General features: G+C 44.5%; 1 protein-coding gene across 1 annotated transcript in view; it reads left to right on the plus strand.

Moving 5' to 3' along the window:
• LOC147679760 (uncharacterized) overlaps positions 1-10,183 on the plus strand; it is a 361,586-nt gene extending 351,403 nt beyond the window's left edge. Inside the window, exons 9-10 of the mRNA XM_086942474.1 lie at positions 326-463; positions 10,058-10,183. Coding sequence (XP_086798600.1) covers positions 326-463; positions 10,058-10,183 — 264 coding nt within the window. The remainder of the gene's footprint in view (positions 1-325; positions 464-10,057) is intronic.
• Positions 10,184-14,648: the final 4,465 nt, after the last annotated feature.

Here is a 14,648-nt window from a genome sequence, read left to right on the forward strand (position 1 = left end):
CACCCAAATCTAACCTAAGAGGGACAGACAAACTGTTGCACCCATTCTGGGGTGGTGGCATGGCACAATGCCTGGTTGAGATACCTCTACCCCATCTTTTTTGTTTTACATTTTTTCCCTGGTGTCTAGCAAGATTTCTGCACCCACAGTGGCAGATTGGGATAAACTCCCAACCTGTGACTAGGGCAGCAGAAAGACTGTTGGGATTAATGTCTAGACAGGGACTGTTACCTAACCTCACTTTATCAAAGGAGACATGCTGGGTATACTGAGAGACAGCTGGGAGTCAGATATGGATATGTAAAGTTTTATGCATTCCCTGCAGCTAAGTGACAGCGAGAGAATCTCACCCACAGAAATCACCCAGGAGGCAGAAAGAAGAAGAATCAAAAAGGAAAAAAGCCTGTTTCATCAAGAGGAAATATCCCTTCCCAAATGGCCATCAGAGGACAATAGAAAACTGGTAACATCTTTTCATAATTATCTTTGCAAATGCTGATTCTTTATTGACTTAAAACTTGAAGTCCGGTGATGGATGAATTTTTGTGAATGGATAGTGTCTGATAAAAAGAACAAGAGAAGGAGATTTCGAATAAAATGTATGTATTATCTAGAATTTGTATAGCACACACCTAGGCAAAAGGAACCAAAGAGCAGTATATTGCCAAAGCCAAAGATGCAGTCAAACAGTGATAGAGTGGAAGCTAATATCTGATGTTTGAGGTGGTATGTTACTTTATTATGGTGTGGGGTTCCATAAGGAGGTATGTTTTTGATCTCCTTCCTAAATAGTAGCAGGATTGGGGCATTCCTGATGGGTACCATATGTTGTTCCAGATCCTGGGTAGATAACAGATAAGGCCTATTGTGCTGGCCTGTTTTTTTCTTTTTTTTTTCACTTCTTCATCTCCAGTCTCATAGCATTCTAGATGCAGGTGTGCCGAGACCAACAGAGGTGGCAAGTTTGTTTGACAGATGGGCAGGCTGCCACTGAGGGTAACTTTATAGATGGTGAATCTGGTTTTGAAGATTCTTCTGTATTTAATACAAGAGATCAAGATTGAGAGAGGGAAAGGGAGGGGAGAGAAAGAAACAAAGTGAGTACTAGAGGGAGACAGAAAGAGATTGATACATAGGGGGAGAAAGAGAGCAATATAGAAAGAGAACGAGGTGGAGTGTGAGACTGAAATAGAGATGGAGACATAAGTGAAGACAGTCATATAGATAGACTAATTTGAGTGATATCTCTATCTATCTATCTATCTATCTATCTATCTATCTATCTATCTATCTATCTATCTATCTATCTATCTATCTAGCTATCTATCTGTCTTCTTTCAAGTACACATCATAGCTTTTTATGCCCCGTTTGACCTTTGTGGAGCACCTCTCCAGAAAGTGCCACTCTCAAGCCTCTATGAGAAGTCTATAATACAAAATATCATCAGCAAGCTTGTTGAATTCTTCTGTAATGATGATGATGATGATGATGACAACATTTACATTTGTTTGACATTTTTGTGGAAAACAGATGACTCGACTATACAATATCTATGTGCCCTACTGATGTACTTTCCTGCCTGGATGACTTGACATCCTTTGAATGGTTTCCCCCAAACCTTTTGCCTTCACATTGTTGTGCTCAATTTGGTTTGTTAGCTTTAGGACCCTGGGAACTTTATCACTGATAACCAGTGACAAAGGGCTTTTGGTCACTCCTGTAAATATGGTAAAACTGGCTTACACCTAACTGGCATATTTAATGTACTTGTTAGTCCCTTGTGAAGTAGTATACCACAAACAAAATGTCAATAGTATAAATGGCACACAAGAAAGGAAGAGAAGTCCAAACAAATTAGGAGCTAAAATAAATAGCAAAACACAAAAATACATTGTCTCACTGATGAAGAAGCAAGGGACTGAGGTGCTGGGGTTGATGAGCATGCAGAAGACAGTAGCTAGATGCTCTGCAACACAAGAAGGATCAGTGACAAATTGCTAATATAGTGCCAAGTACTGCAACTCACAAAAATGACCCCGAACAACATTTCCTCCATTTGTAATCTAATATTGCATTGTAATATAAGTACTTCCTATTATTGATCTTCTTGTAATACTGACCTCTGACCATACGATTTGTCCCATCTACGTTTCACCACCTATGTTTCCGCTTTATGAATCTGTTCCCCCACTGCTTCATCCTAAAAGTTTGAGGGACCAAAAAAGTAAGGCACCAAACCTCTTTGGGGCCAAATAGTCAATGAGGGGTACTTCAAGCTACTTATGTTGCTTAACCATGTGCCACAGAGCAAAAAGGCTGGCTTGACCCCATGGAATAAACCATAACTATGACCATTGTCTGAAAAGTGGTGTAGTTCAGCTCACCCTGTCTAGAGCATGTCATGGAGAGGGGACTACATGAATGCACGAGCCAAGCCTGCAAGGAACTAGGGTAGATTGTCTCTACCCAATGCACTAAGTGCTGTGCTTTTGTACCGCTTTGTTCGCCATAAGTTGGCAGGGTATGCTCAGACGTAAGTCTCTTGCTCACTTTGCAACTGGATTCCAGCAAGCCAGGCTGAAGACGGCTGAAATGCCAGAAACCGGTCCTCTGAAGCTTTTTTCTGTCCAGGGAAGGCATGGCTTGGCAGTTCGGGCTGGACTATTTCCATGAGGCACAGGGTCAGACTGATTTGCATATGGTCATGTCTGAACTGGGGTGACAGAGTGGGCGAAAGAACGGTGATGGATTCAACCCAGATCTGTTGACTGGGTGTGAGTGTTTGATTGGTTCAGATGCTCCCTCCATCACCACCCCCTTTTGTACCGCTTTGTTCGCCATAAGTTGGCAGGGTATGCTCAGACGTGAGTCCCTTGCTCACTTTGCCACTGGATTCAAGCAAGCCGGGCTGAAGACTGCTGAAATGCCAGAAACCGTTCCTCTGAAGCTTTTTTCCGGTCCAGGGAAGGCATGGCTTGGCAGTTCGGGCTGGACTGTTCCCATGAGGCACAGAGTCAGACTGATTTGCATATGGCCATGTCTGAACTGGGGTGGCAGAGTGGGCTAAAGAACGGTGATGGATTAACCCCAGATCTGTTGACTGGGTGTGAGTGTTTGATTGGTTCAGATGCTCCATCCATCACCACCCCCTTTTGTACCGCTTTGTTCGCCATAAGTTGGCAGGGTATGCTCAGACGTGAGTCCCTTGCTCACTTTGCCACTGGATTCAAGCAAGCCGGGCTGAAGACGGCTGAAATGCCAGAAACCGGTCCTCTGTAGCTTTTTTCCGGTCCAGGGAAGGCATGGCAGTTCGGGCTGGACTGTTCCCATGAGGCACAGGGTCAGACTGATTTGCATATGGCCATGTCTGAACTGGGGTGGCAGAGTGGGCTAAAGAACGGTGATGGATTAAACCCAGATCTGTTGACTTGGTGTGAGTGTTTGATTGGTTCAGATGCTCCGTCCATCACCACCCCCTTTTGTACTGCTGTGCACCAGTCTTGGCCCCCTGGAACAATTTAACTAATTTTTCACGCTTAATGGGCATCTCGGGTGGCAGTGAGAGCAACAGCACGGGATGTAATAGGTAGAGAGTTCCAGAGGGATGATCATTGAACAGAGAGTGCTCTGCCATCCTTGAATTTGAGCTTGACTCTGGGAATGCTGAATGCTTGCGTAGCTTAACTACAGAGTTTGTGTTAGACCTGCTAGCCTTGGTGAGTGCTGGTAAATTGAATGCTACTAGTAGGCCTGCAGCACTTATTGTGCCGCTCACTTAAGTAGCCCTTAAAAACGTGTCTCAGACCTGTCATTGCAACCTGTGTTTACAGATTTAAACTGCCTTTTTGACCTGTCAAAACATACCTAAATCTTTCTTTTTAATACATATAAGTCAACCCTGGGTAAGGTCCTAAACAGCCCATAGGGTTGAACATGTACTTCTGAGTTTTACATGTCCTGGTAGTTAAAAACTCACATGCTCGTTTCTCACTATTGCAAGGCCCACTTTCACCATTGCATGACATTAGGGTTACCTTATTACATTTAATAAGTGGCACATTTAGTTTGGGAGCAGGTAAAAATATGTTTGGTGTCTGAGGAATTGTAATCTAAAACCCTCTTTAAAGTCAGATTTTAAGTCACAATTCTGAAACTTAGAAAGTTGCCATTTTCTTGTCTTAACTATTAGCTGCCTGCAGTCTGTTTCCTGGGTCATATGACAAGGTGTAGTTGACATTTGCTCATTTCCTCCCAGATACCCACATATTAGAGACCCTGGGTGTTGGCAGGATGGGACATCTAAGGCAGGATGGGGAGAGGAGTTATGCACAGCCCTCCTTGCACTTCAAAGACACTGCCTCAGCTCACATACAAATAACCTCACACTAGGCTATTGTGACTCCAGATATTCTAGGACCAGGGCAGGGAGGCTGGAAATTCGAGACACTCCTATGGGGGGGAAGATTCCAGAAGTTTCTCCCACTTCAGAGAGGGCATCAGGTATCGAAATCTGACCCTCAGATCCACTCTTCAGTACACTAGTGGAGTGGTGTGGCTGGTTAGAGGCGGCAGACCCGGAAGCAAAGGTCGGCCCGGGACCAGGATTCGTTTCCCGACGCGGAAAGATCTTGGGCCATGGTCAGCGGACTCAATAATTCTCACCTCTGTGCCTACTCCAACCATGGGTCCCACTCAGCAACTCTGGGCAATAGCTTGCTTAATCTCAACTAACGGCCCCATCAGCGCCGGGGATGCTTGTCTTCACCTTGGAGATGCCCAAGAGGGACCATCTCACAGGGAATGCCAGGATGGGTTCCCCAGCGGTATACAGCGCCGGGATGCCCCTTTGCTGGGGCAGCTGTGCGCTTTAAAAGTATACAACATTTACATTTACATTTACTACTGGACCTGTGGATACTACAGAAGGACCACCCATCTGCCAGAGGACTGCCCTTCTGCTTGAGGCCTACTCTTTGAACAAAAACTGGACCTGCACCCTTCATCTCAGGCTACCTGAGTACCTCGGAGGGTTAGTTAGCTGGCAACCTTTTCTGAGCTACAGGGACACACCAGGCACCAGAGGCTTCTCATAAACTGCCCAGCCGACCCGCTGCACTGGACCTGCCTGGAACTGCCCGAGCACAGTTGGCCTCTTCTGGAGTGAGTCCCTGATCCTCATAAGGTGCCTCCCATGTCTTGAATGAACCCATGGTGTGGTATCAGTTGTGCTCCTCCTAAAAGACATGGGGAATGCTTACATTTTGGAATCTTCGCAATCACAAATAGGCCAGTTCGCACCAGCATCTTGCCGACTGCACCGACTGCCAATGTGAAGCTACAGTGAATCTGACTCGTCGCGCTACAGCAACCACCAGCAATGACAGGCAACTGGAGATCTGCACTTCGCTCTACAGCGCCGACAGCCCGCGGTGACGGCCAACTGAAAGCTCCAGCAATTACCATCTGCGACCCTGGACAGAATCTTCACATTACAGCAATGACCATCTGCGATGCCAAGCCTGCTCTTTGCGGTACAATGACAACCATCCGCCACGCTCTCCCTGCTCCTCGATGCCTCCTTCACTGTTAATGGAACTCTTCATGCTGGAACTTAGAAGGTAACTTTTTCAGCGGGTCTAACCTGGTCCCTGTATCTGGGCCGCACTTGGTCAGCTCAACTTATGACTTTCACCCAGTCTTGCACGACCTTATAACTGTGAGAGGCACTTTGTGCTTTTTTACGCTAAACTTACCTTCTATCTTTGAAAATGAATGATTGGATTTTTGTCGCTTTAGTGTCAAATAATTAATTAAAGTTTACGCTTTTCTATATGTATGGGACTTTTTGTATGTTGTGTTATCACTTTAATACTGTTTGAGTGCCACATAAATACTTTACACATTGCCTCTAAGTTAAGCCTCACTGCTTTTGTGCAAAGCTTAGAGGGTTAAGCACAGGTTACTTTGGGTGGTTGTGATTCACCTGACAGGGGTTGTGGTTGTTGCTTCAGTAAGGGTTCACTCCCCTTAGTCAACAACCACAGTGCAGAATTTAATTTGGTTTGTGTGAGAAGAAAAATGGAGTAGTCAGTCAGGGGTACTTTAAGCTACATCTGTTGCTGAACCATGTGCCACTGAGTAAAAAGGCTGGCCTGACCTGATGGAAGAAATCAGAACTATGAACATTATCTGAAAAGTGGTGTAATTCAGCTAAGCCTGTCCAGAGCGCTTTGTGGCAAGGGGATAACATGAAGCGCACAAGCAGAGACTGTGAGGAGCCAGGGCAGCTTGGCTCTACCCAATCTACCCAATGAGCTGAGTGCTGAGCACCAACATTGACCCCCTGGAGGAATATAACTCACTGCACACACTTATTGAACACCTCATGTGCCAGTGTGAGCCTACCTCTCAGGATTGGATGTTCCAAAGGTTCCCCTAGCCATCGGTGTTAGAACCTCAATGCCCATTATATCAGTATTTCTTAACCTGTAGTTCAAGTACATTTCGGGGTCAACGATGCCTATTCAGGGGTTTCGCGAGTGCTTAGAAAATTATATATTATTAACAGATTTATAAAGTGTATATAAATAAAGGCACAACATGTAAAATTGAACATTTTGAAACGTTCTATAATTGTGAAGGAATTTGAAATTGGAGGCTAAAAATTAAGTTGGAGTTCTCAGGTTGATATGTGGGAGCAGTGCAAATCCATCAAACATTATATAGTATGGAAGATGGGTGGCCTCAACCTTCTCATTAAAAGGAACTTTTTCATTTATTTTATATTTGTTTGTTAATTTAATTAAATATTTCATCATTTTTGTATTTTTTTGGTGGATGCTTGTTTCTGTATTTTTGTGTATTGTTTTGTGGTTCAAATCATCACAATTGCTCAAGCCGGGATCTCTGGCTTCCAATAATGATTCAGTGGGGGATATCCAGATTTCAGTAATGATTAAGGGATGCCTGTTAGACCTGTCTGGCTTTTTGACGTAGTCCCTCCTATTTATTATTTATTTTGTCCCCTTTTTTCCCCTCATACCCTTGATCATTTTTTGTCCACTGACTTTTTATAGGTGTTGGCCAGGGGGATAGGTGTTCTTTTCCCTCCTCATAATTTTTCACCTCAGGCCCAGAGGCCTGTTCTGACAGGAAAGTTGGCACCACACAAAATGGTGGCTACCAACTGCCCTAACTGTCACACTCAGAACTTGGCCATAGCCTAGCATAGGGCGTTCTAGAACCTTCTGGTCCATTCTGGACCACTGAGGGTCAGCCTATATAAGGCGGAATGCGGGGCAGCCATTTTGTCTACCTGTGAGAGTCAGCTGGAGGATAGGCTATCTCGGAAGGTGGGGAAAGGCTAGTGAGAGGGTTGATCTCCTGCACTGGGAAACAGCCTAGTTATTCCACTCCCCTACTCCTCCTTTGGGATTCTTGTCTTGTCCCCGCTGCGGAAGTTTCAGGGAGACCCTGGGCGCCCGACTGACCCCTAGCTTTAGAATAGAGGGGTGTAGACAGGAGAAGGAGACTGCGGTGCTGTGGAGCGCAGTCCTCTGCCCAGTGGGAGGATCTGAACTAAAGAAGACTCCTGAGCCTGTTATCTGTCCAGTAAGGAGGGCTGGGGTTCCAGTGCTGGAAAAGTGCACAGTGACTGTATACTGAGGAAGCCCCTTTGATCCCCCCTCCCATTGGAGGGCAAGAAGTAAACTATTGTCCTGGGTGGCGCTGGGCACCTCTTACCTGCGTCAGGACTGGAAACGAACCGACCCTCTCTTGACTCTTAAGGTGGTGGAGAGCGGAGAAAGGTCCCACCTAATCTGGAACGTCCTGAAGGCTTTCGCCGTGATCTGGACCCCGGGGGTGCCTAGCGCGCTCTGTGTCAGCGCACCGGTGGACTCAGAAGAGTGTGGGCATTGTGTTCATGCCCGGCGCCAGCGTGCTGTTTCCTCACTGACTAGGGGACTGCCTGGCAGGAGGGGCCTAGGATCGGGCAGGCCCAGTGCGGAGATACTATATCCCCGCGCATGCGCAGAAGAGCCTTCGTGTGGAGGAAACGACGACTTTCGCCGCTGAAGGGAACCGAGAGGAGGCGTCTTCGTCGAGTGCCTGAAGTCTGCTCTGCGCGCCGTGGGACAGATCCTTCCTGGTGAGGAGTCGCCGCTCGTGTGGCGGATTCACTGTGACAGCGGCCCGGATTGCAGCTGAGAGGGCCTCCGCTCCTCTGCGAGGGAGCGAGGGGGCCGATCACCGGAGGTGAAGCGTATGAGAGCTCCAGTGGGTGAGCGGAGGAACTGCCTGCCGGCCGCCTACACAAGTAAGCCGGGAAGAGCGAGGGGTGGCGAGGGAGTGCCGGTAAGGTCTCCTGATCGTCTGGTTTCCTCCCCACACGGTGCAGAACTGAGTGAGAGGAAGAGGGAGGAGGGCCTGGAAAACGAGTGGTCTAACTTTCATAAACTGACTGATTCCAGAAGCCTGGTTACCTGTGGGGTGCAAGGAATATAAAAGACTCCATAGACCCCTGGTTTTTGACAGTTGGTGACAGCTTGCCCCCCCCTCTGATGGAGTAGGGTTGCTGAGAAGCAGAATAAAGCGCAATGTACAGTTAATCTGCCCTAAGAAAGTGGAAGGGTTACCTACCAGCCATGGTTATGGTGCATGTTTAAATGTAATGAACTATGGTAATTAATTGATAACCTGTGCAGCAGTAAAAGTGTTATTGATATTTATAAAACCAATTGTAGAGTACAGGCCATATTTAAACTAGCCTATGGAAGAGTAAGCGTTACTTGCCAGACAGAGTTATGGTGTGTGACTAAATATATAGTACTGTAAATACTGATTTCTAAAGTGTGATAGTAGTTCAAGAGTATAGTAATTGCTTTCAAGACAAATTGTAATGCCTAAATTGTAAGATTTTGAACCCAAAGAGCAAAGATTTATTTTTATAAAGCAGTACTTATTTTTCCACATTTTGATGTAGCGTTTTCTTTTTGTGTGCTATTGCGTGGTTTTACTGTTGGGTGGTCTGCAACCTTTACACTGTGCCTCTGAAATGTATGTCTTGCCCTAGGCCAGGCTACCCCAGTTCCAACAATGCCTCACAGAATTTAAAAGATTAAGAACCACTGTTTTAGGTACTCTGGGTGCAAGGGCCTATTGGTGAATATACAGACACTGCATTCCCATCAACCTCACTCTAGGAATGTAAAGAATGTGACTCCAGTCGCTTTAGTGCGAGGAAAGGAATCACAGGGAAAGCCACATCCTTCATGTTGCATATTTCTCTAGTCCCCAGAGGTGTGATAACTGAGCATATGCTCTAAATTGTAATCAGGCTGCCGGGAATTGGGATTTCTTTATTTGCATGAATAGGGACAGCTCCTTATTTGAATACACAAAGTGGATATCCGCAAACTAATGTGCCTTGCAGCCCATCCAATATTATCAAGTTGCACAGCCACATTACAGTACCATAATCACAAAAATGTGTGCAGTTCGGTCACTTAAGTTGACCGTGTAAATTGTATAGTTGGTCCTCATTAGTTTCTTCATTATCGTGCATGTAGGGCAGACACGGGTGCTACGAGAGGCTCAGGGTTCAGGTATGCCGGTTTATGCTGATGCAGTATGGCTTGTGATGCAGAGAAAAATTTAGAAATGTGGAAGGATATGCTGGTCACACTGATGATCGGGCATCTACCACAAGATTAAAATTTTAAATAAACCTGCAAAAATAAGGAGTCCAGAATATCGACTACAAATGCATCATCAAGATATACATAGGTACATATAGATTTACCATTCTTAACTTCACATCTGTGTGCCTTGGCGCCCTACCTCCAAGGCCCACAAGTATGGAGCAAAGACTAGCAAATCTATACGTACCTATATATAGTAAAATTGATTACAAAGTGGTAGTCGATATTCTGGAGTTCATTTTTTTGAAGCATGATGTTTTTGTACCTAGATATTGTGACATATACTTCAGGTGCGCAGCTATGAAATATATGAACATGTAGAAGTAAATTCTAAGTTTGTTTTACTCTCCTACAGTTTAGTGACAGTGAAGTCAGCAAGAAGTGTCGAAGGCGAGACATCAAAAAGGACACAAGAGATAGTCTTCTGGATAACAAAGTGTCAAGATACCACGCATCTTTGTACAGTAGAACACAGGTATAATTACAGTGCTAAGGATATTACCTTCCATTACTAGTGGGGGGCTTTTCCGGCTGTCACATGTTTTCCCTATTCCTAGCTGTAAAACTTAGAATCTAGCATTTTTACTAAGCACAAGTCACCATTACAAGCTAACTTGGAAAGAGGTCTTCAGTTTCATACAATTCAGCACCTCTTTTTTTTTAGTATTTTATATGATGCATGTATTTTAAAATCATTCTAAGCAAGTATTGAGTTGATTAATTTAATTATGTGTTAACTTACAACAATGTTTACAGTCAGCCCCTTCAGAAAGTATAATGGTGTTACTCATCTACGCTCCTCCTGCTACTAAGTACTCTACAATGTGTATACAATAATCCTAACAATATATTTATGCAATGCTTTTTTGTTCTGGAAATATACTCAGTGTGGGATGCATGGCTTTTCGTGGTCTTGTAAATACAGCACTTTTTCACACAGAACTTTGTGTGAAAGGGGCATGCTCAGTGGTGGCTGGTGATTTTTCAAAGTGATGGGGCGTAAAAGTTTGAAAAGAGTTCAAATTAGCGAGCAAAGTAAGTGAGCTTGACTAATAGAAGTAAGTTTCAGTGATGTTTAAATAAAAAACACATACAAATCTTTTCAGGAGCTTTACACAAGCCCCCAAGCCCCTGCAATGCCCCAACCTGTAAGCAACCGGGGTGTGGGGGGTGTGGGGGGGGAGGGGTTCAGCCCTCCAAGGGCCCCCATTCAGCCCAAGGCTAAAGAATATCCGTGAGATGTAGGCAACTAAAGAGCCCCCTCATTCTATTTTGCGGGGGCATCACTTTGCGTTACACCATTATCACACACCATATGGAGGGAATAGGTACCAAGTATTTTAATAAAACGTGGACTTACAGGGAGTATTTTTATCGCACTCCCTCTGCAGCTTCCTTGCATGATTCCCTCTAAAAAATATGCTTAACTCGTAAAACTGAAGCGCTAAGAATATATTTGGTTCTCACTGTGTGCTACACAAAATGAAATGCATAGTTTTTATTTTACAACTCCTAAGGTCATTGCTACACCTATGAACTAGACATCCTGTTAATAAATAACTCACCTCAGGAGTCTACAGACATGTTACTTTGCAGATGCTCAAGGAAACTATTGCCACACAACTTCCCAAAATGACAGCGGATTTAAACATACTGTAAAAATATTGAAACATATTTTAATTTAAAAAAGAACATCATGCAGTGCTCTTCATATATGAACGTAAAAAAGAAAAATATCTAGTTGTATGATAAAAAGAATACCGTGGGGCTAAATATTGAAGCATATTACCCAAAATGTAAACAATCGAACACCAATTAACATCATAGTTAACAGAGTAACGTGCAATCCGTCTTACTGACGCAATCAGAAAGACCCTAACACAGGCCCTGGTACTAAGCAAACTGGACTATTGTAACGCCCTTCTGATCACAGCAAATGAGTCCTCCTTAAACCGACTGCAAATGATACAGAACACGGCCGCCCGCACGGTCCTGAATGCCCCTCTCCCAGATCTGCGTCCGCTCCGCTCCTTCACCGACTACATTGGCTGCCCATGCGACAACGTGTGAAATTTAAGATCTGCTGCCTCACACACAAAGCAATCTGGGGTAACGGCCCACTCTATCTAGCAGAGAGACTCCACCACTACCACTCGTCCCGGAAACTACGCTCCAGCACCCAATCCCTACTCAAAATCCCCAAAATAAAAAGGCTAGATCGGGAGGCAAATCCTTCTCGTACCAAGCCCCTTTTATTTGGAATCAACTCCCTCTTGCCCTAAGACAATGCCAGGATCACCGAAAATTCAGAAGAATCCTGAAAACCGCCCTGTTCTAAATCTCCCCACCACTGCTAATGCTGCATTTCCAAGCGCTGAGATACCCCCTAGGGGGTGAATCAAGCCCTGTACAAAATCAAATCAAATCAAAATATAAAATCAACCCAAGAGCTAAATTTCTCCTTTGAAACACGGGCTGGCAACTGCTATCACAGTTTGCCACACACGCCAGTCTGACAGTCTTAACAAAACACCAAACAACAACTGGGGCTCACAAGCAGGGCTCTCCTGATGTCTCAATTGTACCTACCGGTTGTCACACCCCAGCCTGGCAACAATGCTATGCTGTAATTGTAGCCAGTTTCCTGAGCAATAAACACAGCCAACACGTAGAAAACAGCACACCTGCTGCGTGCACAGTGTCCCGAAATCAGAACTGCACAGCAGAACTCTTCTACAGCCCACTTCCCCAGCGCCCATTATCCAATCAGGAGGCCTAAAAGTAGTACGAAGGCGAAGGGAGTGCTCCAATTGTTGAGATAGGCCATCCCTGCCCCAAAATGTTTATATCAAAAGCGCGCTACTGAAACTGCCTAGGCCACAGCATAAGTGGCCCCTAATCTCGTACCGCCTGGGGCGGACCGGTCCCCCGCCCTCCCCTTTGCTACACCACTGCAAATCTGCTGGTACTCACTGATATTCCAGTTCTTTCAGAATGTGCCAAGCAAGTCTATCCCTCATAATGGGGTGCTTGGGGAAGATACCTCCCAAAGAAAATTGAAGTTATTAGAGCACACTGCATTTGTTTCCACACCAGGGTTCTGAAAAGATGAAGAGAAACCCACAGATTTTACAGGCAGTTCAAATAATCTGGGTATGCAATTTGAAATATTATTTTATTGTTCTTCCATGTGTATATGCATCCTCTTCTCTCTCTCCTACCTCCCTTTCATTTCCCTTTCCTTTCATTTTCCTGTCCTGCCTCTTTCAAGTGTATTCTCAGCCATACTACATAGTTCAAAATGTACTTGAAACGATGGCAGGAAACGAAAAGTTACAAGGATCTCACATGCATACACCATACACAGCAGAGACATACCTCAGGTTAGACTGATCTGGCAAGTTTAGACAGGAGAGGTATGGTTAAAGTAACACTCTACAGATTCCAATAGAAGATATATGCCTTAGGTTACATGAGTAAGCTTAGGTCTCAGACATTGGTTGTGATCATAATGGCGTAAAAAGCTACCAGTGTCAATATTGAATAGCCTCCACATGAGTCATCAAGCAACAGCAAACGTAGGGAATGCTCTCTGAGACCATGGAAATAACATCAGTGATAAAAGCCTCTTGATTAGCTTGAATTATCATGCAATAGATAACTCAAACCAATTTTGGAAATCCAAGATAGAAACCCAGAGGTTGAGTTGAGCAACTGCGAGCAAGATTTTAGCCTGCCCTAAATACAGATACAATTGCTGGTTTTAGAACAAGGTCTTTGCCCCCGCACTTGCCTCAGACACATCTCCTGTGTATGCAAGCCTGGAACAAAATGGGAGGTATCAACCTCGTGTGTGTGTGTGTGTGTGTGTGTGCTCCTGGGTCTACTTACTTTTAAAATGGATGAAGTCTCACATTCGTATGCCTCGCATCACAGAGTTGTTCATATCTATATATTTTTTTTACAATTTGTTTCGAATAAAGAAATAAAAGTACGTCCCTGAAGCTGAAAAAATTAGGAACAAAGCGTGTACTGTGTACAGTATAAGTATCTCTCACCACGTAGTGAGATGTGCGCTCCTAATCCTGTGGTTGCTTCTTCCTGCTACGTGTGACTGCAAAGATATGTTGGCAGAGGTACAATATTCAGTTAGAGCAGTTTATGGCATTGTCTATATTGTCTGCACCTCAGAGAGTGGTCTAAGATATATTAGTTGCTCTAGGTATATCGACAGGATATGGACCAATAAAGCTAACTGCAGCATTATGGCTCTTCTGCAGTTCAGTGATGACGAAGTAATGAGGAAGCTTCAAAGAAGGACTACCCTGAAGGATGCAAGGGAGGATCTTATGGAGAAGAAGTCTTTACCCTGCCCTCCTCCTCTGGAGTACAGACAACAGGTACTATCCCTAATACCCTGGATCCTGAAATGTTTGTTTATCAGCAGGAATTTAAGAGAAGCAGAAATACACCACTGGCCAATGCAATACTTATAAGGGCCTTCCTAAGTAATTAAAAAAACGGTTCTCTTTTCCCAGTCCTGGGTCTTTAACAATCACCAACAATAGGCGTTCTAGGATGACCTCTTTAAGAATGGGCTGGAAAATCTTTACCAGTCTCTTGTTCACATGGTTGGTCCTCCAGAAAAATATTTAATAATAGTTTTTAAACTTTCCCATTGACAAGAAAGATACTTGTGTTGAGTTTAAGAAAAAATGCAGAATGAGTGTGTTTTGCTGAAGTCCCTTTGGTCTGCTGGGAGGTGGGAGTCTCTGGAACTTGGTGAAAGTATTTGAGTGCCTGCAATGATTTGGTGCCTGTGGAACCCAATATGGGTATTCTAAAAGGGTCCTGCTTCGTTGGACATACAGTTGTACTTTGTACACAGTACAACAGTGAGTATTTCGTTCCCATGTACTATTTATTCACCTTTTTCCATTGGAGTT

This window comes from Lissotriton vulgaris, chromosome 11 (genome assembly GCF_964263255.1).
Source record: "Lissotriton vulgaris chromosome 11, aLisVul1.2, whole genome shotgun sequence".
Classification (NCBI taxonomy): domain Eukaryota; kingdom Metazoa; phylum Chordata; class Amphibia; order Caudata; family Salamandridae; genus Lissotriton; species Lissotriton vulgaris.